The 27,117-nt window shown below is 51.3% G+C and overlaps 1 protein-coding gene across 1 annotated transcript; it reads right to left on the reverse strand.

Moving 5' to 3' along the window:
* Positions 1-255: 255 nt before the first annotated feature.
* Positions 256-25,824, reverse strand: adsl (adenylosuccinate lyase). Its single transcript, XM_078430596.1, has 13 exons — positions 25,571-25,824; positions 19,974-20,177; positions 17,543-17,587; positions 17,377-17,456; positions 13,960-14,131; positions 11,641-11,687; positions 10,577-10,667; positions 9,919-9,988; positions 8,108-8,255; positions 6,829-6,919; positions 5,728-5,817; positions 4,859-5,035; positions 256-1,923 (listed from the first exon to the last, which is right to left on the reverse strand). Exons 1-13 carry the CDS (start codon positions 25,730-25,732, stop codon positions 1,837-1,839), a joined length of 1,464 nt encoding a protein of 487 aa, XP_078286722.1. The 5' UTR covers positions 25,733-25,824; the 3' UTR covers positions 256-1,836.
* Between the last annotated feature and the right edge of the window lie 1,293 nt (positions 25,825-27,117).

Below are 27,117 nucleotides of genomic sequence, written 5' to 3' on the forward strand. Positions count from 1 at the left end.
TATGGAGTTTGTACGTTTTCCCTGTGACCTGCGTGGGTTTTCTCCGGGTGCTCTGGTTTCCTCCCACACTCCAAAGATGTACAGGTTAATAGGCTTCCGTAAAATTTTAATTAGTCTCCCGTGTGTGTAGGATGGTGTTAATGAACAGGGTGATTACTGATCGCTGATGGGCCGAAGGGCCTATTTATGCGCTGTATCTCCGAAGTCTAAAGTCTACATTCCATAGATGGAGAACACTGGTATTTGTGGGTGAAACGAAGAAAGTTTTATTGAATCTTTGGCTCTTCACAACAGTTATTCATATGAGGATTAAATAGTCAAAGCTGTTCTGTATATCAAAATTCCAAGAGGCCTTTATTTAAAAGAGACAGAATCTTTCAGCTGCACAGAACCACCCAGAGCACCAGCATGGGCAGTGATGTCTGATCATCTCCCAACTGGAGTACATTGGCACAAAGGGCATGAAGTGCAGCCACAGTACAAATCCCACAGAAATCATGTCGCAGGCTAGAACCGCCTGCCACTGTTAGTCTGCCTGGAGTCACCTGTGGTTTTGAGCGGTGCTCGGTGGTGGGGTTTGGAGGAGATGCCTCTTCAATCACATTTCCACACAAGCTGGGAAACAGCCTCATGGACTGAGGCTGACATGAGCCTTTCTATCCAGAGTAACACTGCAGCTTCAGTGGCCCTGACTAACACTTCCAATTATCAACACCCTGCCGTGGACAGATACAGATCCTCCCAGGTTACAACTGGGCTCCATTCCCGACAATTGTGCATAACTCAAGTTTCCACCGTTAAGAAAAAAGACAAAGTGCTGGGTAACTCAGCAGGTCAGACAGAATTCTCTAACTTCAAGTAACCTTTGCTTTCTCTCTCTCTCTCTCTCTCCGTCCCTCCGACCAGTTTCGCTGTCCTCCTGATTTTAATCTTATTTATCCTTGGAATATTACTGCTGAGGTGACCCGTTGTCTTGTCAAATACATTTCATTGTACTGTTGACCCTGTGCCAACCTACACATGACAAATAAAATGTTTTATTATTATTAATGTTACTGTTTTTGTGCCTCGTTGTCACCTTCCCCTCAACCAACAATGAACCATTCTACACTTCCTTGATCAATGTCTGCTTTGATACGTCGTGTTCACACCTTGCCCTTCCATAGCTCTAGACTCCCTCTCCCCTAATTCTCCGACAAGAAAGGTCTCGACCTGAAACGTCACCCACTCTCTCCAGGGATGCTGCCTGTCCCGCTGAGTGACTCTGGCATTTTGTGTCTATCTTCGGTGTAAACCAGAATCTCCAGATCCTTCCGACACATCTCTGGAGAACATGGATAGATGATGTTTCAGCTAGAGATGCTTTTACTCTCCCAACACGAAACATTCACCTCTCCGTGTTCTCCAGAGATGCTGCCTGACTCACTGAGTAACTCCAGCACTTTGCTCCATTTTTTTTTGGTAAACCAGCACCTGCAGTTCCTTGTTTCTAATAGATTAAAAACGTAGATTAAAAACAAGGGCATCGTGGAGTTAAAACTGGACGTTTTAACTCAGCCAGATTTCCCTGCAAGATGCAATGATGTTACCGGGAACTGAGTTCCCACACAGCAGAATCTTTTGGTAATCCACCTTGCCATCGCCAGCGCTCGTTCCTATGTGTGGGATCTCTGTATCTTGAGCTCTCGTAACCTTGGGAGAACCTGTACACATTAACACTCTCTAGTCATGCAGAACACAAATCAAAAGCATGATTCCCACCCGTGCCTTGCCCCGCGGGCCCTGAACGAGCGGCAACTCCGAGGTGCGGGGACCACTGCTGCCCCCCGCCGCTTCTCACAGCTCCAGCTCCACCTTCCCCTCCATCTGGCCGGAGTACTGGACCAGCATCGGCCAAACCTCTTGCTCCAGGAATCTGGCAACCTGCCGAGACAGAAATCAGCTTCAGTTAATCCCAACGCATTTTATTAGCAGTCTTTGAAGTTCACACGGTCTATAGACAATAGGTGCAGGAGGAGGCCATTCGGCCCTTCGAGCCAGCACCGCCATTCAATGTGATCATGGCTGATCATTCTCAATCAGTATCCCGTTCCTGCCTTCTCCCCATACCCCCTGACTCCGCTATCCTTAAGAGCTCTATCTAGCTCTCTCTTGAATGCATTCAGAGAATTGGCGTCCACTGCCTTCTGAGGCAGAGAATTCCACAGATTCACAACTCTCTGACTGAAAAAGTTTTTCCTCATTTCAGTTCTAAATGGCCTACCCCTTATTCTTAAACTGTGGCCCCTTGTTCTGGACTCCCCCAACATTGGGAACATGTTTCCTGCCTCTAACGTGTCCAACCCCTTAATAATCTTATACGTTTCGATAAGATCTCCTCTCATCCTTCTAAATTCCACTCTTGTGGTTGTGCACATTGACCAGTTGGCGGAATAGACTTGATGGGCTGAATGGCCTCATTCTACCCCTATCACTCATGACCTTATAACTATGTACATAATGCGTGATGCTGGTACATTATGCAAGGTTCACGTTTCGTCAAGAGCTCAAGGACGTTCTATCTATCGATGGTTCGGCCTCTTTGTTTACGTACGCATTGATCCCTGGGATGGCGGAACTGTCATATGAGGAAAGATTGAAAAGACTGCGCTTGTATTCACTGGAGTTTAGAAGGATGAGAGGGGATCTTATAGAGACGTATAAAATTATAAAAGGACTGGACAAGCTAGGTGCAAGAAAAATGTTCCCAATGTTGGGGGAGCCTAGAACCAGGGGCCACAATCTTAGAATAAAGGGGATTCCATTTAAAACTGAGGCGAGAAGAAACTTTTTCACCCAGAGAGTTGTGAATTTGTGGAATTCTCTGCTACAGAAGGCAGTGGAAGCCAATTCACTGGATGGATTTAAGAGAGAGTTAGATAGAACTCTGGGGACTAGTGGAATCAAGGGGTATGGGGAGAAGGCAGGCACGGGTTACTGGCAGTGGATGATCAGCCATGATCACAATGAATGGCAGTGCTGGCTCGAAGGGCCGAATGGCCTCCTCCTGCACCTATTTTCATGTTGTATGCAGCAACATAAAGCAGCCTTGGCCTCTTCACTGGCCATGGGGACATGTGAAGGACAGGCAGTGAAGGTGATGGAGAGAGGAGACAGGGTCCCCCATGTACAGCAGTGAGGATGGCAGCTGGGGACATGGAGAAGTCTGGTCAGTGCAGGCAGACTCAGCACCTTGCCCTACATGTGAAATGTGTGATGTTCTTGAAATTATATTGCTGCATAGCATGTCAGAGTACACGTGCTCGAGCGAGAGCAGTGGTCCGTGTCCGGGTGCCAGCAAGAGCCCTGGCCTGTGTCTGCGTGTCACAGCAAGACCCGTGCCCACATGCAAGAGTAAGAGTGGTGGGCCGCCTCTGTGTGCGTGTGTTCCCGCGTGGCCTCAGCGTCACGCCCAGAGCCGCGGTCCGTGTGCACAACGACGGCTGTATCCAGGTGTTAGAGCGAGAACATGGCGCTGTGGGCCATGCCCGCCACGTGTTACCATGTGGCCCCAGTGAGAGCAGGGGGCCCTGCCTGTGTGTTACCGCATGGCTTCAGAGTCACCGTGACAACCCCAGGCTGTGTTACCGTGTTAACACCAGGCTGTGTTACTGCATGGCCCCAGTGTCACAGTGTGCTATGCCCATGTTTAATTTAGTTTAGAGATACAGCGCGGAAACAGGCCCTTTCAGCCCACCGGGTCCGCGCCGACCAGCGATTCCATCACACTATCCCCACCTGGGACAATTTTTACATTTACCAAGCCAATTAACCTACAAGCCTGCACGTCTTTGGAGTGTGGGAGGAAACCGGAGATCTCGGAGGAAACCCACGCAGGTCACGGGGAGAACGTACAAACACCCGTACAGACGGCACCCGTAGTCATCATCTAACCCGGGTCTCTGGCGCTGCATTCGCTGTAAGGCAGCAACTCTACCGCTGCGCCACCCTGAACGCCCACAATGTGTGACCACGAGCCCCAGGCTTTGTTACAGTGAGAGCCCCAGGCTGTGTTACTGCATGGCCCCAGTGTGTCAGTGAGAGCCCCAGACTGTGTTACTGCATGGCTCCAGTGTGTCAGTGAGAGCCCCAGGCTGTGTTACTGCATGGCCCCAGTGTGTCAGTGAGAGCCCCAGGCTGTGTTACTGCATGGCCCTGTGTTACAGTGAGAGCCCCAGGCCGTGTTACTGCATGGCCTCAGTGTGACAGTGAGAGCCCCAGTCTGTGTTACAGTGAGAGCCCCAGGCTGTGTTACAGTGAGAGCCCCAGGCTGTGTTACAGTGAGAGCCCCAGGCTGTGTTACAGTGAGAGCCCCAGGCTGTGTTACAGTGAGAGCCCCAGGCTGTGTTACAGTGAGAGCCCCAGGCTGTGTTACAGTGAGAGCCCCAGGCTGTGTTACTGCATGGCCCTGTGTTACAGTGAGAGCCCCAGGCTGTGTTACTGCATGGCCCCAGGCTGTGTTACAGTGAGAGCCCCAGGCTGTGTTACAGTGAGAGCCCCAGGCTGTGTTACAGTGAGAGCCCCAGGCTGTGTTACAGTGAGAGCCCCATGCTGTGTTACAGTGAGAGCCCCAGGCTGTGTTACAGTGAGAGCCCCAGGCTGTTACAGTGAGAGCCCCAGGCTGTGTTACTGCATGGCCCCAGTGTGACAGTGAGAGCCCCAGGCTGTGTTACAGTGAGAGCCCCAGGCTGTGTTACAGTGAGAGCCCCAGGCTGTGTTACTGCATGGCCCCAGTGTGACAGTGAGACCCCCAGGCTGTGTTATTCTGACGATGAGCGTTTGCTCTGCAGATAGCCGCTGCCCGCCCGCCCGCCCTCACCTGCTGGGGGGCGCAGCCGATGAAGGAGCTGGGGTCGAGCAGCAGCTGCAGCTGCCCGTGGATGGGGCTGAAGTAGGGGTCACTCCGTATCCTGCTCATCAGGTCGTTGTCGCCCCCCTCCTGCTTGACCACGGCCGCGGCCTGCTGGGAGAGGACGCGGATCCGCTCGTGGCAATCCTGCAGCGGGGAGTGGACGGAATCAGTGACACGCCGCGGTGACCCGGCCCCAGGCAAAACAAACCACACGCAATACCACCACCCCCCCCTCCTCGCTCCCCACCACCCAGCGCAGTGTCTGCAGAATGAATCATGTCCACTGATCTCCCATTCACAGGAACCACGCACGCCCAGAAGGGTGTAGGAAGGACCCTACGGGCTTGCTCCTGCCCCAACCCACCTCACCCCGTGCCCTGCGACCCCAGCCACCACTGACTGGTCCCTGCGACCTCTGACCCCTGCCACCACTGACCGGTCCCCAAGCCCTCTGACCCCTGCCACCACCTAAGATCCTCGCCCTCTGACCTTTACCACCAGTGGCCGGCACATACACTCTGACCCCCGCCTCCACTGACCCCACGACCTCCGACACCACTGACCGGTCCCGACGACCTCCGACCCCCGCCACCACTGACCGGTCCGCGCGACCTCCGACGCCACTGACCAGTACCCGTGCCCTTTGACCCCTGCCACCACTGACCGGTCCGTGCCCTCTGACCCCCACCACCACTGACCGGTCCCCGCGACCTCCGACCCCCGCCGACCGGTCCCCGCAACCTCCAATCCCCACCACCAATGACCGGTCCCCGTGCCCTCCGACCCCCGCCACCACTGACCGGTCCCCGCGACTTCCAACCCCCGTCACCACTGACCTGCCGGTTCTCCCCGGCCTTCACCATGGCCATGATGATGTTCTCGGTCGCCATGAAGGGCAGCTCCTGACGGATGTGACGCTCGATCACCTGAAGCAGAGGAGTAAACGGCGATGGGAGGCCAGCGGGGCAACGGCGAGTGTGGGTGGGGGAGTGAGCACCGACCGAGCAGCTGATGAGCAGCTGATGAGCACGGTGCTGAGAATGACCACTCTAGGATATCGGGCAACGCGAGGCCAAGATACACAGAAGATGAAGGACAGAAGGTTACATCTTGTCCGTTGCTCTCAGCTGCTCTGGAGATGCACAGCCTTGAACATGTATCCTGTTGATAGCTCAGGCCATCTACAGCACACAAACTGGACACTAGTTCTCCTATGAACTACCCCACAAACTCCAACTAAAGTAGCAGATCTACAAAGAAGACAGACACAACAAGCTGGAGTAACTCAGTGGGTCTGGCAGCGTCTCTGGAGAAAAGGAATGGGTGACGTTTCGGGTCGAGACCCTTCTTCAGACTGAGAGTCAGGGGAGAGGGAAGCGAGTGATTTAGAGATACATGGAACAAATGAATGAAAGGTGTGCAAAAAGGACAAATCAAAGCCACCAACGATGACCAGGGCAAGGTAGAGCCCACAATGCTCCATTGTTGGCTATGGAGGTGGTGATAACGAGTGCTACAAACAGCGAAACTTAGCAGGGCGACATGGGTGTTGGAGGGTCGGGGAGAAAGAGAGGATGCAAGGGGTACTTGAAGTTAGAGAAATCAATATTCATACCGGTGGGTTGCAAGCTGCCAAAGTGAAATATCAGGTGCTATTCCTCCAATTTTCACGGTACCTCGGTATACGTGACAATAAACTGAACTAAACTGAAACATCGGTGAAACCAAACGCAGGCTCCGCGATCTCTCCTTTCTTGGGTAAGGAGCTGAAGAGAGTAAACTGGACTGGAAGCCATGAGCAGCCCCAGCTGCACGCGCACCGTGGAAAGGCAGGCTGACGTTACGCTGCTCCGGCCCGTCAGCTCTGGCTGCAGACCCAATCCCACCACGTTAAACACACGCCAGCCCGCGACCCAGCCCCCTCACAGCCAGCCTACCTTTGGGTAAACGACCAGCCCCTCTGAGATGTTCTGGAGCGTACTCAGGATCACGTCTGCTGTGAGGAACGCCTCGGGCAGACAGATGCGCCTGAAGGGAGGGGGAGAGAGAGAGAGGGAGAGAGAGAGAGGGAGAGAGAGAGAGAGGGAGAGAGAGAGAGAGAGGGAGAGAGAGAGAGAGAGAGAGAGAGAGAGGAGTTGAGGTGTCGGCCAGAGGATGGGGCACGAGGTGTCTCAGCGGGCGGTGAGGTGTCAGACGTAGGGAGGGTGGGTAGGAGAGGGAGGGACTGAGAGACGGGGGGGGGGGGGGGGGGGGGGGAGGAGATACAAACGAGTTATAGAAACATAGAAAATAGGTGCAGGAGGAGGCCATTTGGCCCTTCGAGCCAGCACCGCCATTCAATGTGATCATGGCTGATCATCTACAATCAGTAACCCGTGCCTGCCTACTCCCCATATCCCTTAATTCCACTAGCCCCTAGAGCTCTATCTAACTCTCTCTTAAACCCATCCAGTGATTTGGCCTCCACTGCCTTCTGTGGTAGAGAATTCCACAAATTCACAACCCTCTGGGTGAATACGTTTTTTTCTCACCTCAGTTCTAAATGGCCTCCCCTTTATTCTTGGACTGTGGCCCCTGGTTCTGGACTATCCCCCAACATTGGGAACATTATCTCGCGGGCTGGGAGGTGTTGGCCGAAGGGAGGAAAAGGAAGGGAGGGAATCAAGATCTCGGCAGGCAGTGAGGTGGCGGCAGGAGGAGGTGGGGAGTGTTTTTTGGTGGGGGGGGTGGGGGGGGGGGCGGGTGGAGTGGTGGGGGCGAGGTGTCTTCATATCATATCATATATATACAGCCGGAAACAGGCCTTTTCGGCCCACCAAGTCCGTGCCGCCCAGCGATCCCCGTACATTAACACTATCCTACACCCACTAGGGACAATTTTTTTAAAAACATTTACCCAGCCAATTAACCTACATACCTGTACGTCTTTGGAGTGTGGGAGGAAACCGAAGATCTCGGAGAAAACCCACGCAGGTCACGCGGAGAACGTACAAACTCCTTACAGTACAGCACCCGTAGTCGGGATCGAACCTGAGTCTCCGGCGCTGCATTCGCTGTAAAGCAGCAACTCTACCGCTGCGCTACCGTGCCGCCATTGGCAGGTGGTGGCGTGTCAGATGGGGGAGGGGGAGGATGGGGAGAGGGAACGGTGGGCCGTGAGGTGCAAGTGTTGAGAGTTCCCCGGGGGGGGAGGGAGGGTTAGGATGCGACGCTGACCTGTTGGCGCTGTCGTCCAGCGTGCGCTCGAACCACTGCACGGCTGCGGTCTGCAGTGGGTCCAGGATCAGCATCATGAGGTGGCGGGCCAGGCCGCAGCAGCGCTCGCTGCGCATTGGGTTCCTCTTGTAGGGCATGGCGCTGGAGCCTGCAGACAGCGGCGCTGGTGAACGGGGCTCCCTCCACATGGGGACGCCCCTCCCCCACCCCCACCCCCACCCCACGGCAGGATGCCCCTCAACCCACAACAAAAACAGTTGCCCCCTTGTCCGCACGGGATGCCCAATGCCCGTCCCCACTGCGTGCACGACATTCTCACGCCAGGGGCACCCGTCAGAACCTACTCATATCCACGCAGGACCCAAACCTGGGACACCCCTCGCAGCCCCCCAATACACCTGGAACGCCCTTCACAACCCACACATCCCTTCCTCCCCGCCAGCCACTCACAACAACCCTCACCCTGCACCCAAACCAGGGAAGCCCCTTGCCCTTTGAGGGCAAAAGGATTCCCTGGTTTGGGTGCAGGGTGAGGGTTGTTGTGAGTGGCTGGCGGGGAGGAGGGGGTGTGTGGGTCGTGAAGGGTGTTCCATTTCCCCCCTCAACCTCCAGCCACAGTTGGGTGGCGGGTGCCTGGCACACGTTGCCAGGGGCCGGTGGTGGAGGCAGGTACGATAGTGGTGTTTAAGAGGCTTTTAGACCGGCGCATGGACATGCGGGGAATGGGGGGATATGGATCACGTGCGGGCAGTTATTCCAGCAACACGAGAACCCCTCACATAGAAACATAGAAAATAGGTGCAGGAGGAGGCCATTTGGCACTTCGAGCCAGCACCATTCATTGTGATCATGGCTGATCATCCACAATCAGTAACCCGTGCCTGCCTTCACCCCATATCCCTTGATTCCGCTAGCCCCTAGAGCTCTATCTAATTCTCTTTTAAATTCATCCAGTGAATTAGCCTCCACTGCCCTCTGTGGCAGAGAATTCCACAAATTCACAACTCTCTGGGTGAAAAAGTTTCTTCTCATCTCAGTTTTAAATGGCCTCCCCTTTATTCTTAGAGTTGGCCCCTGGTTCTGGACTCCCCCAACATTGGGAACATTTTTTCTTGCATCTAGCTTGTCCAGTCCTTTTATAATTTTATTAAAAAATTATATAAAAGGACCATCCTGTCCGATCCATTCGCCCACAGCAGGGTGAGTTGGACACACACCAGCACACACCACCAGGGGCAGCAACGTTTACTTCCCAGCTGTTATCAGATGGTTCAATGAACCTTTCATAGGTTAGAGATAGACACAAAGTGCTGGAGCAACTCAGTGGGTCAGGATCCTTCTTCAGCCCCAACCCGAAATGTCACCCATCCTTTTTTCTCCTGAGATGCTGCCTGACCCGCTGAGTTACTCCAGCACTTTGTATCTATCTTTGGTACAAACCAGCCTCTGCAGTTCTTTGTTTCTTCCATAAGCTAGGGTGCAGTCCCCATCTTCCAACCCACCTCATTACAGCGCTTGCACTTTTTTTAAAAACTCTGCACTTTCTCTGTGGTTGGAACACTGGAACACTAAACTCTGCACTCTAGCATTTTTCTCTTTGCACGATTCGGTGGCACGTGTGAATGGCTTGCTGTCCAGCGCGATTGGAATAGGTAGCACAAAAAACAACTGCTACCCACTGTACGGCACAGGTGGCAATGATAAACCAATGTCCAGCAAATGCCCCCAGCCCCCACCCAGTAGAGTACGAGCCTGCCCCTCCCCCCACCCTCACAGGGGATCTACTCCCCTCTTCCTAACGCCATGCTCACCGATCTGTTCTTTCTCAAAGGGCTCCTCCATCTCCTTCAGGTTTGCCAGCAGGCGGATGTCAGTGCAGATCTGTAAAGATGCAGGGGGTTACCAGCATTCCGCACTGGGACAAACATCTCCCCTTGGTCCCACTGACACCCCCCCAGGTCTGTGAACATATGAACCTCCCGGTTAGCCCAACACACATATCCCCCATAATAACCTGCTTCCCTCCCTCCCAGGCAGACACCCTTGCTCTTGCCCTCCCCCACCCACCCTGACACTGCACTAGGGTTGCCAACCTCCTCACTCCCAAATACACGACACAGTGACGTCACCGCCCCGCGCCCCATGTGACCTCATCCAGCCAGCGGCTATTTTTCACACTCCACCAATGGCAGCCACCAATTGCCAAGCAATGGCTACGCATCGTCCGTTAGGCGGTGCCCGGGCCTGGAAAGGACTTTCCGGAGCTAAAATGTCGGAAACCTAGAGTGTCGGGTCCTAAACTGTCGGGGCATACAGCGCCCACCGGGCCTAATATGGGACAAGGGCGGTCCCGTACGGGACAAAATAATTTAGCCCAAAATACAGGATGTCCCGGCTAATACGGGACAGTTGGCAACCCTACACTGCCCCCAACGCCCCTAGTACACACTGACTGCACACTCCTCTGACCTTGTGCACTGTGGCTCCAAGGCTGGAGAGTACGGCCACAGAGTCGATGTCCACCTTGCGACTGTACGTCTGTCCCGTCACCATGTAGGTCCTGAGGGTACAAAATGGCAATGCTGATTCTTCCCCCCCCCTCTCACGGTTTGTGCAAACGCAACGTTGCCAGACCGGCCTGGAGCCGGCAGGAGCGCTCCCTATTGTCAGGTAGACACAAAATACTGGAGTAACTGAGCGAGTCAGGTAGCATCTCGGGAGAGAAGGAATGGGTGAAGTTTATTGTCAACGTGTACCGAGGTACAGTGAAAAGCTTTTGTTGTGTGCTAACCAGTCAGTGGAAAGACAATACATGATTAGAACTGAACCATTTACAGTGTTTGGTACATGATAAGGGAATAACGTTTAATGCAAGGTAAAGCCAGTAAAGTCCAATGAAAGATATTCCGAGATTATCAGAGTTAAAGTAAGAAACGTTGCTGTAGGAGTAGAGATTTAAAAGCGTGAAGCGATTGTAATGTGTGATTGTAGATCTGCTTCTGTGGCTGGCAGGCAAATAGTTGCCTGGGTTGGGCGCCATCTTAGGGCGGCGGGCGGCACCAGGGAGTGTCAGGCTGAGGACAGAGACCTGCCAGTGTGAACGGGGACGACCGAGGATGTCCTGGTTGGGTTGAGTCCTGGGCCTGGCCAAGCTGGCCATCTGCGAGTCAGGGCGCCAGGCGGAAGAGGGCTCTGCCCACGCCGGCTGCCTGTCCCTTTTCCGGGGTTACGTCCGCACGCGCCCGGGTGGTGTTAGAGAGGGGCTATGTGCTGTCCACAGGCACCATGGGGGATTTCCAGGACCGCTGGGCACGGCAGGGGGTTGAATGCATCCTTGACAAGGAGTGTAAGATAGTTGTATAATAGTTTATTGTTTGTCTTGTATGTTGGTGGTGGGTTCCGTTTTGGTTTTATTGTATTGTATATATTATTTTAATAATTGAATAAATAATTTTGATTTTTTTAAAAAGTGTGAGCGGGAGCACTGACCGCCCAGTGGTCACGATGCCGTGCGCTGACGGATGATAACTCACTGTTGAAATCCTGCCATCTCAGTCACCAGGCGATCGAGCTCCTCGACCTGCAAGAGAGGGAGCCGGGGGGGGGAGGGGGGGGAGAAGAGCGTTAGAACCAGAGTGGGGCACTGAACTGGTGTCCCGCAGTGCCGTGGGCAGATGCAGTGGCCAGGGCTGCCTGGGACCCACACTGGGCAGGCAGAGATGGGAGGACTGGAGGAGGCAGAGGGAGACTGGGAAGCTCATGGAGTGGCAGCCCTGACTCACAGAGCAACTGGGCCGAATGGCCTGTGTCCACTCTGCATGGTTTCAGCATTAGGAAGATTTACTACAGAAAACGAGGAAGATTTAGGAAAGATATATATTTACCTTTAGATAGAGCTCTTGGGGCTAGCGGAATCAAGGGGTATGGGGAGAAGGCAGGAATGGGGTACTGATTGTGGATGATCAGCCATGATCACATTGAATGGCAGTGCTGGTTTCGAGGGGCCGAATGGCCTCCTCCTGCACCTATTGTCTATGTATATTGCAGATACATATTTTATAGAAAAGCAAAGAGATGCATCTTATATACTGCCTCTCCACAAACAGGTTATCACAGAAGACTTTGCAACTAATACAGTGTGATACCGTGACAATGTGCACGTGAACACGGTACTGAGAGCGGCCACTTGGGTTCAATGTTTAAAGGAGTAAATCCTGGCTGGGGTGGTGGGAGAACCAGCCTGCTGTTCAGCAGAGTAATGCAGTGTGGTTGTCCAACAGTCAGTGGCAGAGTTTCTGAGTTGCTGAGCTGGCATCTGCACCGCGATCTCTAGCTTCCTTCTTCAGAGGGAAGCTCCTGTCCTGGTGATCAACCATCGATACAGGATTGTGATACGGCACGGTGGCGTAGCGGTAGAGTTGCTGCCTTACAGCGAATGCAGCGCCGGAGACTCAGGTTCGATCCTGACAACGGGCGCCGTCTGTATGGAGTTTGTACGTTCTCCCCGTGACCTGCATGGGTTTTCTCCGAGATCTTCGGTTTCCTCCCACACTCCAAAGACGTACAGGTATGTAGGTTAATTGACTGGGTAAAATAGTGTGTGTAGGATAATGTTAATGTGCGGGGATCGCTGGGCGGCGCGGACTCGGTGGGCCGAAGGGCCTGTTTCCGCGCTGTATCTCTAAAAAAAAGCCATACGTTGCCCTGAGGGTGTTGAAGCAGAGTCCCTGCACACACTGAAACAGGTCAGATTGGTCACCATCCAATTCAGCCATAAGGCAACTGGACGGAATTAAAACACTGTTGCAGCTCATCAGCTAGTTGTGATTGTGTATTGTTGCTGCATCTGCAACGGCCAGGTTCAGGAGCAGTTACTTCCCGACAGCCATGAGGTTATTAAACATTATGACCTTCAAATAAAGCTCTGAACTACATGGACTAGGGCATTGTTCAGTTTAGTTTAGAGATACAGCGCAGAAACAGGCCCTTCAGCCAACTGAGTCCACGCCGACCAGCCATCCTCATACACTGACACTATCCTAAACACACTAGGGACTATTTATAATTTTTTCCAAAGCCAATTAACCTACAAACCTGTACGTCTTTGGAGTGTGGGAGGAAACTGGAGAAAACCTAGGAGAACGTGCAAATGCCGAACAGACAGCACCCGTTGTCAGGATCGAACCCGGCTGTAAGGCAGCAGCTCTACTGCTGCGCCACCGTGCCGCTCCCATACGTGCACTGGGTTTGTCTTTTTGCATTATAATTTTGTGTGTGTGTGTGTGTGTGTGTGTGCGCGTGCATATACTGAACTTTTCGTTTACTACATTGTTTACAGAGTACTATGTTTACATAGTCTGTTGTGCAGCTGAAAGTAAGAATTTCATTGTTCTGCTGGGGACATATGATGATAAAACACTCTTGATTCTGCTTGGAGTACTGCTGAAGGAATGAAGTGATTCAGGTCAATGCCCGTTGAAGCCCGGTCCACAGGCGGGCCAGCTGGGTTGGCCAAATGCTCATGGGGCAGAAGCCCACTGCAATTATAGTCAACCTGGGAGAGTACTACCTCTGTCCGCGTGGAGTTTGCACCTTCTCCCTGTGACCGTGTGGGTTTCCTCCGGGTGCTCCGGTTTCCTCCCACATCCCAAAGACGTGCGGGTTTGTAGGTGAATTGGCCATTGCAGATTGCCACTAGTGCGCGGGGAGTGGATGAGAAAGCGGGATAACACAGAGAGGTAGTGTGAACAGGTGATGGACGGTCGGAGTGGACGCTGGGCCTGTTTCCATGCTGTGTCATTCAATCGATCGATCAATCAACCCCACTGCCTGGGGCAGCCGCCACCATTCACCTTGCTGTGGTCTCCCTCGAAGAGTTGCAGGAAGCTGGCCTGGGTGCCCGTGGTTCCCTTCACCCCCCGGAACCGCAGCTCGGTACGGGCACGCTCCAGGTTCCTCAGATCCATGCACAGGTCCTGGATCCAGAGGCAGCAGCGTTTCCCCACTGTGGTCAGCTGGGCTGGCCTGGACAACGACGGCACACACACACACACGTTATGTGGAGACCCCCACCCCCCGTGGCTGAACCAGTCTGTCCGACACGGACCCCGACCTCACACCGTCACAAGTGATAGGAGCTGAATTAGGCCATCAAGTCCACTCCGCCATTCACTCATGGCTGATCTATCTCTCCCTCCTAACCCCATTCTCCTGCCTTCTCCCCATAACCCCTAACACCTTTTACTAATCAAGAATCTATCCATCTTTGCCTTACAAAGCCTGATAGGATAGTGTTAATATGTGGGTATTGCTGGTTGGCGTGGACCCGGTGGGCCGAAGGGCCTGCGTTTGAGCAGTGTTTAACCCCGAGAACATCCCACAGATCAGGAGGTCTTTGGCCCTGTGGAGCGACCCCCAAACCATTCACTGATGGACAATTGGGGATGAAACAATAGCGACGTTTAGATGAGCTTATCGTTACGTGTACCGAGGTACAAAAAAAAATCTTTCCATTCCGTGCTCTCCAGTCAGCGGAAGGACTATACGTGAGCAGTATTGACCTGTCAACAGTGTATAGATACAGGATGAAGGGAATAACGTTCAGTGCAAGGTAAAATCCCATTAGAGATTAAATGCCATTCAATCATGGCTGATCTATCTTTCCCTCTCAACCCCATTCTCCTGCCTTCACCCCATAACCCCTGACTAATCACAAATCTGTCAATCCCTGCCTTAAAAATATCCACTGATTTAACCTCCACAGCTGTCTGTGGCAATGAATTCCACATTCACCACCCTCCGACTAGAGAAATTCCTCCTTATCTCCTTCCTAAAGGAACGTCATTTTATTCTGATGCTGTGCCCTCTAGTTCAGGAATCTCCCACTAGTGGAAACATCCTCTCCACATCCACTCTATCCAGGCCTTTCACTATTCGGTAAGTTACAATGAGGTCCCCCCTCATCCTACTAAACTTCAGTGAGTACAGGCCCAGTGCGTCAAACGTTTATCATATGTTGACCCAGTCATTCCCGGGATCATTCTCGTAAACCTCCTCTAATGCCAGCACATCCTTCCTCAGATATGGGGCACAAAACTGCTCAAAATACTCCAAATGCGATTTCAATAGACAATAGGTGCAGGAGTAGGCCATTCGGCCCTTCGAGCCAGCACCACCATTCAATGAGATCATGTCTGATCATTCTCAATCAGTACCCTGTTCCTGCCTTCTCCCCATACCCCCTGACCCTGCTATCCTTAAGAGCTCTATCTAGCTCTCTCTTGAATGCATTCAGAGAATTGGCCTCCACTGCCTTCTAAGGCAGTGAATTCCACAGATTTACAACTGTCTGACTGAAAAAGTTTTTCCTCATCTCCGTTCTAAATGGCCTACCCCTTATTCTTAAACTGTGGCCAGGGTCTGAAGAAGGGTCTTCACCCAAAACATTTCTTTTCTTCCAGAGATGCTGCCTGACCCGCTGAGTTACGCCAGCATTTTGTGTCTATTTTCAGAAAAAAACCCCGTAAAAGCGCACGAATCTTTGTTCGGTGAGCAGTCTAGTTTGACTGTTGCCAACAAGCATTGTATTTGACTCTCTTATTTGTGTAAACCAGCATCTCTTATTTGTTTAAGAAAGAACTGCAGATGCTGGTTTAAATCGAAGGTAGACACAAAATGCTGGAGTAACTCAGCAGGACAGGCAGTATTTGTGGAGAGAAGGAATGGGTGACGTTTCGGGTCGAGACCCTTCTTCAGACTGGTTAGAGATAAGTGAAAAGAGAAATATAGACGATGATGTGGAGAGATAAAGAACAATGAATGAAAGATATGGCAAAAAAAGTAACGATGATAAAGGAAACAGGCCATTGTTAGCTGTTTGTAGGGTGAAAACCAGAAGCTAGTGCAAGTTGGGTGGGGGAGGGATAGAGATTAAGGAGATTCGGTGTGTCAAAGAGGATTCTCTTGAACTTCTACAGGTACACAGTAGAGAGCCCATTTTGGGGAAGGCAGGAACGGGGTACTGATTGAGAATGATCAGCCATGATCACATTGAATGGCGGTGCTGGCTCAAAGGGCCGAATGGCCTCCTCCTGCACCTATTGTCTATTGACTGGTTGCATCACGGCCTGGTTCAACAACTTGAATATCCAGGAGCGGAAAAGACGGCAAAAAGTTGTGAACACTGCCCAGTCCATCACCTCCCCACCATCAAAGGGATTTATCGGAGTCACTGCCTCAAAAAGGCAGACAGCATCATCAGGGACCCACACCACCCTGGCCACACACTCATTCCACCCCTGCCATCGGGAAGAAGGTACAGGAGCCTGAAAACTAACATGCAGGTTCAGGAACAGCTTCTTCCCTGCAGCCATCAGGCTATTAAACACTACAACCCCAAATAAGCTCTGAACTCTAGACTATTATTATTATTATTATTATTGCACTACTATTGTTTGTTTTTTAGAGTATGTGTATACATATATATATATATATGTGTGTACTTGTATGTGCACTCCAAAGACGTACAGGTATGTAGGTTAATTGGCTGGGTAAATGTAAAAATTGTCCCTAGTGGGTGTAGGATAGTGTTAATGTACGGGGATCGCTGGGCGGCACGGACTTGGAGGGCCGAAAAGGCCTGTTTCCGGCTGTATATATATGATATGATATGATGATGATATGATATATATACACGCTGACTTTTTTTCACTCTCGCTTATCATATTATTTACAGAGTACGATGTGCAGCATGTGAGAATTTCATTGTTCTATCTGGGACACATGACAATAAAACACCCTTGACTCTTGTACTCGCTGGAGTTTAGAAGAATGAGGGGGGCCCTCATTGAAAGGATGTGGAGATTTTTCCACTAGTGGGACAGTCTAGGACAAGAGGCCATAGCATCGGAATTAAAGGACGTTCTTTCAGGAAGGAGATGAGGATAAATTTCTTCAGTCAGAGGGTGGTGAATCTGTGGAATTCTTTGCCACAAAAGGCTGTGGAGGCCAAGTCAGCGGATATTTTTAAGGCAGAGATAGATTCTTGATTAGTGCGGGTGTAAGAGGTTGTGGCGAGAAGGAAGGAAAGTGGGGTTAGGAGGGAGAGATAGATCAGCCATGATTGAATGGCGGAGTAGACTTGATGGGCCGAATGGCCTAATTCTACTCCTATTTCTTATGACCTTCGGCGCATGTGACAAGAGAGTATCATTCAAAGTTTCACACGTTCGATCTTTGTGGTGTGTTTTTAGGTGTACTTTCACACTTACTGGTAGTGGGTGAAGCCGAGGGTTGGGTGAGCGGCGTGCTCCTGGGCAAAGCCCGCCAGGCGGCTGATGACTCGCGCCAGCTGCAGCAGAGGGATGGAGAGGGTCAGTCAAAGCGGCTGGAGGCCAGCAGCGGGGGAAATGCAGCCGTCAACAGCCAGAGTCTCACCTTGGGCAGGAGGATGTCGAAGCCATCGCGGAGAACGATCAGATCCTGCCGAAGAAAGAATCAATCATTAACGGTAAAGTACCAAGGAGTGGAGGTGGGGGATACCATGCTGAATCGTCAGTCTGAGGAAGGGTCTCGACCCAGAATAACTTAAAAAACATAACACAGATTTCAATACTTGCATCTATATACTAAAACTCTCCTTTGTTATCTTGTTTGTCAGAGATACTCCCATGGAAAAAGGCCCTTCAGCAAACTGAGTCCAAACTGACCATCATTCACCTGTCCGTTGCTGGTCTGTGGGCCGGCGGTGCCCCGCGGCCGATCTCTGTGTCGGCGCGGCGGTAAAGGTTGGCGGGCATCGACGGTCGAGAACGGGCCACGAGGGAGTCGGAGGGCGTGGTGTGGGGGTACCGCCATGGGGGGGTCCCGGGGAGGGGGTAGAGGGGGAGAACAATGGAGGACCCGGCATGGGATACTTTAAAACTTTGCCGCTGCCCTTTATGTGGCGACTCTTTACATACCTTGGGTTTGCAAAATAAAGAATTTCACTGTGACTTGTCACATGTGACAATAAAGCATTCATTCATTCCCAGTCAATTGTGCTTTTTATTGTCACATATGTTAATTGACAACACAAAGGAATTCCTTTCCTTACAAACAGTCCAGTAGAGCAGTACCATACCCCAGACCAGCAATAATCTACTGCATGCAGGAGGTGACATGTTTTGGCGCCACGTTCAAAGTCCGCACTTCAGTTTTTACAAGCGGTGTCTGTCCCAGCACTAGTTCCATGTTATTCTACTTTTGCATCCACAAACTGGAGGCCAATTAACCTACAAACCCATACGTATTAGGGATGTGGGAGGAAACCCACACGGTCACAAGGAGAATGGGTAAACTCCACACTGACAGCACCAGAGGTCAGGATGAAACCCCGGTCTCCGGCGCTGTGAGGCAGTGGCTCTACCCGCTGCTCCACCCTTTCAGAATCCTAGAAAACAATTGAGAGTGCACTTTAGTACGGCAACATCAACTCAGCATCAAAACCATTTTTGGAAGTCTGCATCTTGTGCATCTTATACACTGTACATGCCGTTTCTACCCCTGCGGTTGAGATCCCTGCTATAAGGAGGCCATACGGCAGCTGGAGCTGTAGGAGAAGAGGATCCATTGTCATCCACCACAGTTGTTTCTCTTTTACTTCTGTATGACTGTATTCATGTAGAGAATGATTTGAATGGACAGCTAAGAATAAAGGGGAGGCCATTTAAAACTGAGGTGAGAAAAACTCTTTTCACCCAGAGAGTTGCGAATGTGTGGAATTCTCTGCCACAGAGGGCAGTGGAGGCCAATTCAGTGGATGAATTTAAAAGAGAGTTAGATTGTGCTCTATGGGGCTAGCGGAATCAGGGGATATGCTGAAGAAGGGTCTCGACCAGAAACGTCACCCATTTCTTCTCTCCACAGATGCTGCCTGACCCGCTGAGTTACTCCAGAATTTTGTGTCTACCAGGGAATATGGGGAGAAGGCAGGCACGGGTTACTGATTGTGGATGATCGGCCATGATCACAATGAATGGCGGTGCTGGCTCAAATGGCCTCCTCTTGCACCTATTTTCTATGTTTCTATTAGCATGCAAAACTAATTTCTTCATTGTATCTCAGCACACATGACAATAATAAACTACTCTAATTAAATTAAACAATTAAGTGCCCATTTCCTTCCAACCGCTCAGAAACTTCCCATCTGCATTCCCCCACTTTGTCAAGGAAGGAGGGCTTCCCAACTGACGTGTTTGATCACCTCAGGCACATCATTGCACCAGTGGTTAGTGCCATTCAGAGATACAGAATGGAAACTGGCCCTTCGGCCCACCGAGTCCACGCCGACCATCGATCACCTGTTCACACTCGTTCTATGTTATCCCATTTTCTCATCCACTCCCAACGCACGAGGAGCAATTTTAGAGCGGTCAATTAGCGTACATTAATGATGCGGGAGAAAACCGGAGCACCCGGAGGAAATCCACACATCCACGGGGAGAACGTACAAACTCCACACACAGACAGTACCCGGACCTCTGGCGCTGTGAGCCAGGGGCTCTACCAGCTGTGCCGCTGTTCCGCCCCAATTCATCTGACTCATATTGTCCCTTCCCGAAGGATAGGTGGGAGAATGTCTGGAATACTCTGCCTGAGAGTGATGGAGCAGTTACCTCCACAACATTAAAGCAGCATCCAGACAAGTACTTGAATCAGCAAGGCACAGAAGGTGCAAGGTGGGTGCAAGTGAACGGGATTGGTGGGGATAGGTACAATGGTGGCATGGACAAGGTGGGATGAAGGGGGGTATTTCTGTGCCTATCAGGTTTTGGGGGTGGGGGGAAAGTTAGCAGTAGGGGCGAGTGTGTGCGTTACATCATCTCACCGTGTTGTCCCCAACATAGCAGGAGGTGGCTCCAAGGTGGATGATGGCAGCGGCCTTGGGGCAGCAGTGGGCAAACGTGTGGACGTGGGCCATCACGTCGTGGCGCAGCTTCTTCTCCTCCTCGGCAGCCATCTTGTAATCAATGTTTTCCAGATTTGACTCCATTTCCTGGAGCTGCTCCTCGGTGATCGGCAATCCCAACATCTGCACAGAGAGAGAGACATACGAGAACTGGAGTGAGGATTGATCCACAGGCCGCGTAAGAGGATGCACGTGGTCACAGGAAGAAGGTACAACCGTTCAGAGCGGGGCTAGGAGAGATGGACCTTCCAAACTATCAAAGAGTTCGACAATGCGCCCAGGATGAAACTATTTCCAAAGATAGGCACAAAATACTGGAGTAACTGGAGGCAGCTTCTCTGGAGAGAAGGAATGGGTGATGCATCAGATTAGTCTGAGGAAGGGTCTCGACCAAAGCTACTAGAGGAGCAAGATAGACCACTCGAGCTAAAAACCATAGAATGTTACGGCGCCATCTTAGTAGGCAGAAACTTACAGAAACATTTTAAAAGAAAAATAACAAAAATCTGTGAGTTGATAGATGAGATATATTCTGCATTTTTATGGTGTCATCACACATACTGTTCCCCCAAAACACCGATTACACTGCGAGAGGCATATTGAACAGCGGGTTTTGCTTACTAAAATGGCGGACGTTACGCTCCTTTGCATACTGCACTTCAGTATAGGCGATTTCAATGGAGTGGTTCATCTTGCTCCTCTAGTATCTTTGGTCTAGACCCAAAGCGTCACCCATTCCTCATCTCCAGAGATGCTGCCACTCCCGCTGAGTTACTCCAGCATTTTGTGTCTATCTTCTATTTAAACCAGCATCTGCAGTGCCTTTCTACACATAAAAAGTGGACCAGAAGCCAAATATTTAAACAATGGGCCAAGAACTAAAGAGACAGAAGGAAAACTTTCGCCCGGGATCACAACAGGACATGGAAGGCGGTCATTCCGAGTAGATGATTAAAACCTGGGACTCAACACTTCAAAAGGGCTGGAAAATTGCTCTTCAGAAACATTCAAAAGTCAGTTTGGACAATAGACAATAGGTGCAGGAGGAGGCCATTCGGCCCTTCGAGCCAGCACCGCCATTCAATGTGATCATGGCTGATCATTCTCAATCAGTACCCCGTTCCTGCCTTCTCCCCATACCCCCTGACTCCGCTATCCTTAAGAGCTCTATCTAGCTCTCTATTGAATGTATTCAGAGAATTGGCCTCCACTGCCCTCTGAGGCAGAGAATTCCACAGATTCACAACTCTCTGACTAAAAAAGGTTTTCCTCATCTCTGTTCTAAATGGCCTACCCCTTATTCTTAAACTGTGGCCCCTGGTTCTGGACTCCCCCAACATTGGGAACATGTTTCCGGCCTCTAACGTGTCCAACCCCTTAATAATCTTATACGTTTCGATCAGATCCCCTCTCATCCTTCTAAATTCCAGTGTATACAAGCCCAGTCGCTCCAGTCTTTCAACATAAGACATTCCGGGAATTAACCTAGTAAACCTACGCTGCACGCCCTCAATAGCAAGAATATCCTTCCTCAAATTTGGAGACCAAAACTGCACACAGTACTCCAGGTGTGGTCTCACTAGGGCCCTGTACAACTGCAGAAGGACCTCTTTGCTCCTATACTCAACTCCTCGTGTTATGAAGGCCAGCATTCCATTGGCTTTCTTCACTGCCTGCTGTACCTGCATGCTTCCTTTCAGTGACTGATGCACTAGGACACCCAGATCACGTTGTACGTTCCCTTTTCCTAACTTGACACCATTCAGATAATAATCTGCCTTCCTATTCTTACCACCAAAGTGGATAACCTCACACTTATCCACATTAAACTGCATCTGCCATGCATCCGCCCACTCACACAACCTGTCCAAGTCACCCTGCAACCTCATAGCATCTTCCTCACAGTTCACACTGCCACCCAGCTTTGTATCATCTGCAAACGTGACAATGGAACAAAAACCACTGGGGATCATTGTGAAGATCTCTTTCAAAGAACCAGCACACTCACACTGGGCCGAAAGGCCTCCCATGCTATTGTCAGGCTTTGTCCATCGTGCCTTTTCGAATAGTTAGCAGATATTGGTCGGTAGCCAACACATATCTATCAATTTTGCTCCTTGATAACATTAACATTTACAACAAAAAAATCTCAGGTGCTGGAATTTTCACATGTACCCCTACACCAACCCAGAGTCTGTAACTTGTGGGGGGGGGGTTAAATCATCACTGCTCATTGTATAAAGGCTGTCAGACATTTCAATGTTTTCATATTTTAAGGATGTGCTCCCTTGTCCATAACTCCCTCTACCAGGGGAAAGTTTCTCCAAATGTACTACAATAAATCCTTTAATCATCTGAAGTCCAATGAGCTAATTCTTCAATCGTTTTAAATTGAGAGAATATGAACCCAATCTACACTATATCAGCACATGTTCACCATGTGCTGCAGTAACTCAGCAGGTCAGGCAGCATCTCAGGAGAGAAGGAATGGGTGACCTCTCGGGTCGAGACCCTTCTTCAGACTTCAGCCCATCAGTCGGAAGAAGAGTCTCGACCCCAAAACGTCACCCATTCCTTCTCTCCTGAGATTCTGCCTCTTCCGCTGAGTTACTCCAGCATTTTGCGTCTATCTTTGGTCTAAACCAGCATCTGCAGGTCCTTCTGACCCATCAGCATACACAGCTAGTTTATCCTCCAGCCCAGCCACCACACTTTTCTCAGCCTGTGCAAAGTCACAATTCTCCCAAAAACAAAGCGTCTCTAATCTATAACCGGATTTCACATTGGAATTCTGCAACACTGATTGGAATATTGATCGATACCCTTCAAACACTCAGACAATAGTCAGCTCCAGACTGTTCTGGGCACCATGTTATAGAAAATTTGCTATTGAGGGCGTGCATGCTAGGTTATTTCCTGGAATGGCGGGACTGTCATATGTTGAAAGACTGGAGCGACCAGGCTTGTATACACTGGAATTTAGACGGATGAGAGGGGATCTTATTGAAACATATAAGATTATTAAGGAATTGGACACGCTAGAGGCAGGAAACATGTTCCCAATGTTGGGGGAGTCCAGAACCAAGGGCCACAGTTTAAGAATAAGGGGTAGGACATTTAGAACGACGATGAGGAAAAACCTTTGCAGTCAGAGTTGTAAATCTGTGGAATTCTCTGCCATAGAAGGCAGTGGAGGCCAATTCTCTGAATGCTTTCAAGAGAGAGCTAGATAGAGTCAGGGAGTATGGGGAGAAGGCAGGAACAGGGTACTGATTGAGAATGATCAGTCATGACCACTTTGAATGGTGGTGCTGGCTCGAAGGACCGAATGGCCTACTCCTGGACCTATTGTCTATTGAAAGATGTTTTCAAGCTGGAAAGGGTACAGAAAAGATTTACGAGGTTAGGACTCTAAGGAGAGGTTGAGCAGGCTGGTACTCTACTCCTTGGAGTGCAGGAGGATGAGGGGCGATCTTATAGAGGTGTGTAAAATTATGAGAGGAATAGATTAGGTGCAGGGTCTTGTAGGATCTACTGAATCCCACGACAGAAAGCAAAGATCAACCGACACTTAGCTGAGCCAGACACCATGTGTCACGTTTATTCCAGAAGCCCCTTTTACATACATTCTCACCAAACATAACCAGTGTGTAGATAAGGTGTCTGACCTTGGAGTTATTATTGAGCTCTTGTGGCTGGACCTTCTCATGAGGCTGCTGGCAAGTCGCCAGCGGTGACAGGCTGTATGCAGAAGCAACATGGGCGTGAAGGCACCAGTCTCTTGCCCAGAGTGGGGGAATCGAGAACCAAAGGACACAGGTGTATGGTTAAGGGAAAAAGATTTAATACGAATCTGAACCTTTTCACACAAAGGGTGGTGGGTGTAAGGAACGAGCTCCCCAGAGGACTTTGTGGAGGCAGGGACGATCCCAACATTTATGAAACATTTAAACAGGTACATGGATTGGACAGGTTTAGAGGGATACTAGACCAAGTGGACCCATTGGGCCCAACCCTCTCCTGCATTGGTGCAGCACCCTCTCCTCTCCCTCTCCTCCATCCCCCTCTCCTCTCCCTCTCCTCCATCCCCCTCAACCCCCCTTATCCTCTCTCCTCCTTATCCTCTCTCCTTCTTCCCTCCCCCCCTCCCTCCATCCCCCTCAACCCCCCTTATCTTCACTCCTCCCCCCTCCTTCCCTCATCCCCCCTTATCCTCTCTCCACCCCCCTCCTTCCCTCCCCCCTTAGGAGATAGATTTAAACTTTAAAATGTGAATAACTTTAAAAATATAGCAACGATTTCAATTAAACATCTTCCATTAGCTTCAAAGTGACGACGGTGAGTAAGGTGGACCTAAAACTGTCGCGCTATCGTGTACCGTTTTGGCTGCAGTTCAGGAACAAACAAACGAGAGTTTTAGTATATAGATGGGCCACACACAGGCAGATGGGACTAGTGTAGATGGGACATGTTGGTCGGTGTGGGCAAGTTGGGCCAAAGGGCCTGTTTCCACGCTGTATCACTCTATGACAGCCACTTCTCGCTGGACATGCTCACAATTAGGCCCTTGTCAATCTCATAACTGGATTACAGAAAACATCACAAGGCAGGAAATTCAATTAAAACATCATGGAAGGCATTCAGGACAAGCAGCACAGAACACATTAAAACAAAAAGCACCCCGAGTTTAAAGAAAATTAGAAAGGGTCATGGTGACATAAAAGATCCAGCCAGTCAAGAAAGGTGATCAAACATTTCCTAATATTTGTTCTCCTAGGGTACAGACACTCCATCGGTTTCCACCACCTTTACTGCCAAATCAGATAAATTCCATCCAAACTTAGTTTCCCAACCTCCTGTTCCTCATTCCATGCCCCTGTCCCCCTCAGTTACCCTGAGTCATCCCCACACCCCACTTTTTCCACTTTCCCATGCTCTTCTCTCCACCTTGCTTCCCAATCCCACCCTTCCCCTGGCTCCCCTCTCCTACCATTGCCCCTCCTCCTTCCCCTGCTGCTCCCCACCCTACTCCTCCCTCCCCCAGTCTTCCCTCCCATCTTCCCTCCCATCTTCCCTCCCATCACCCCTCCCCCTGCTCCCCACCACCCTTTCCCCGTTCTCCCTCTCTCCCAGTACTTCCCTGCTCTCGCCCTCAGACACCGAATAGTGAAAGGCTTAAATAGAGTGGATGTGGGGAGGATGTTTCCACTAGTGAGAGAGTCTAGGACAAGAGGTCACAGCCTCAGAATTAAAGGACATTCCCTTAGGAAGGGGATGTGGAGGAATTTCTTTACTCAGCGGGTGGTGAATCTGTGGCATTCTTTGGAGGCCAAGTCAGTGGATATTTTTATCCACTGATTGATTAGAAAGGGTGTCAGATGTTATAGGGAGAAGGCAGGAGAATGGGGCTAGGAGGGAGAGATAGACCAGCCATGAATGGACTTGATGGGTCGAATGGCCTAATTCTGCTCCTATCACTTGTGACCCTCGGCCCTCACCCAGACCCGGTATCTCACCCTCTCGCCCCTGGCCAGGTACAGCCAGAGCCGGCGCCACGTGTTGAACTTCTTGGCCTCGCTGAAGTTGAAGGCCATCTCCGGTGACGAGTACCGGCTGACCAGGGGCGAGCGGTAGCGCCCGAGGTCCGCGTCTCCCCCTCCTCCTGCCGGCAGCGCCATGACACCCGCTAGTCCACCTCTGCCCCCCAACGTGCGTTCCCGCCACACCGGGCACGACCCGGCCCCCAACGCGCGTCCCCGCCACACCGGGCACGTCACCGCCCTCTCCAACCAATGCGCGTCCCCGCCACACCGGGCACGTCACCGCCCCCACGTGCGTCCCCGCCCCCAACGCGCGTCCCCGTCACACCGGGCACGTCACCACCCCCAAGCACGTCCCCGCCTCCAACGCGCGTCACCACCCCCAACGCGCGTCACCGCCCCCAACGCGCGTCAACGTCACACCGGGCACGTCACCGCCCCCAACGCGCGTCACCGCCACACCGGGCACGTCACCGCCCCCTCCAAATGCCCCTCTGTCCGCATTCAACTCCGCCCCCAACGCGAATCCCCGCTCCCTTGCGTCATTAGCCCCGCCCCTCTGTGCGCGTCCAACCTCGCCCCTTCATGCGTCTTGGCCCCGTCCCATTGTGCGTGATCATACCCGCCCCTCCTTCGCATCACCACCTCGTTCCGCCCCCTCTTCACCTCACCGCCCCGCCCCCTCTTCACCTCACCGCCCCGCCCCCTCTTCACCTCACCGCCCCGCCCCCTCTTCACCTCACCTCACCGCCCCGCCCCCTCCGCCCTGCTGAGTTTCAATAGACAATAGGTGCAGGAGGAGGCCATTCGGCCCTTCGAGCCAGCACCGCCATTCAATGTGATCATGGCTGATCATTCTCAATCAGTACCACGTTCCTGCCTTCTCCCCATACCCCCTGACTCCACTATCCTTAAGAGCTCTGTCTAGCTCTCTCTTGAATGCATTCAGAGAATTGGCCTCCACTGCCTTCTGAGGCAGAGAATTCCACAGATTCACAACTCTCTGACTGAAAAAGTTTTTCCTCATCTCCGTTCTAAATGGCCAACCCCTTATTCTTAAACTGTGGCTCCTTGTTCTGGACTCCCCCAACATTGGGAACATGTTTCCTGCCTCTAACGTGTCCAATCCCTTAATAATCTTATACGTTTCGATAAGATCTCCTCTCATCCTTCTAAATTCCAGTGTATACAAGCCTAGTTGCTCCAGTCTTTCAACATACGACAGTCCCGCCATTCCGAGAATTAACCTAGTAAACCTACGCTGCACGCCCTCAATAGCAAGAATATCCTTCCTCAAATTTGGAGACCAAAACTGCACACAGTACTCCAGGTGCAGTCTCACTAGGGCCCTGTACAACTGCAGAAGGACCTCTTTGCTCCTATACTCAACTCCTCGTGTTATGAAGGCCAACATTCCATTGGCTTTCTTCACTGCCTGCTGTACCTTTCAGTGACTGTTTGCATCCACTCGTTATCTACTTCCCCACAGAGCCAATGCACTATTATGCGCTCGACCTTTCCTT

Source organism: Rhinoraja longicauda, chromosome 40 (genome assembly GCF_053455715.1).
Source record: "Rhinoraja longicauda isolate Sanriku21f chromosome 40, sRhiLon1.1, whole genome shotgun sequence".
In the NCBI taxonomy this organism is placed as follows: domain Eukaryota; kingdom Metazoa; phylum Chordata; class Chondrichthyes; order Rajiformes; family Arhynchobatidae; genus Rhinoraja; species Rhinoraja longicauda.

Excerpts from the sequence above, each read along its gene's own strand:
- adsl (XM_078430596.1), bottom strand. The coding sequence starts at position 25,732 with ATGGCGCTGCCGGCAGGAGGAGGGGGAGACGCGGACCTCGGGCGCTAC. Across the intron at positions 9,989-10,576 it reads TTGGAGCCACAGTGCACAAG|ATCTGCACTGACATCCGCCT; the intron begins GTCAGAGGAGTG and ends GCATCTTTACAG. Across the intron at positions 1,924-4,858 it reads TCGGCTGCGCCCCCCAGCAG|GTTGCCAGATTCCTGGAGCA; the intron begins GTGAGGGCGGGC and ends CTGTCTCGGCAG.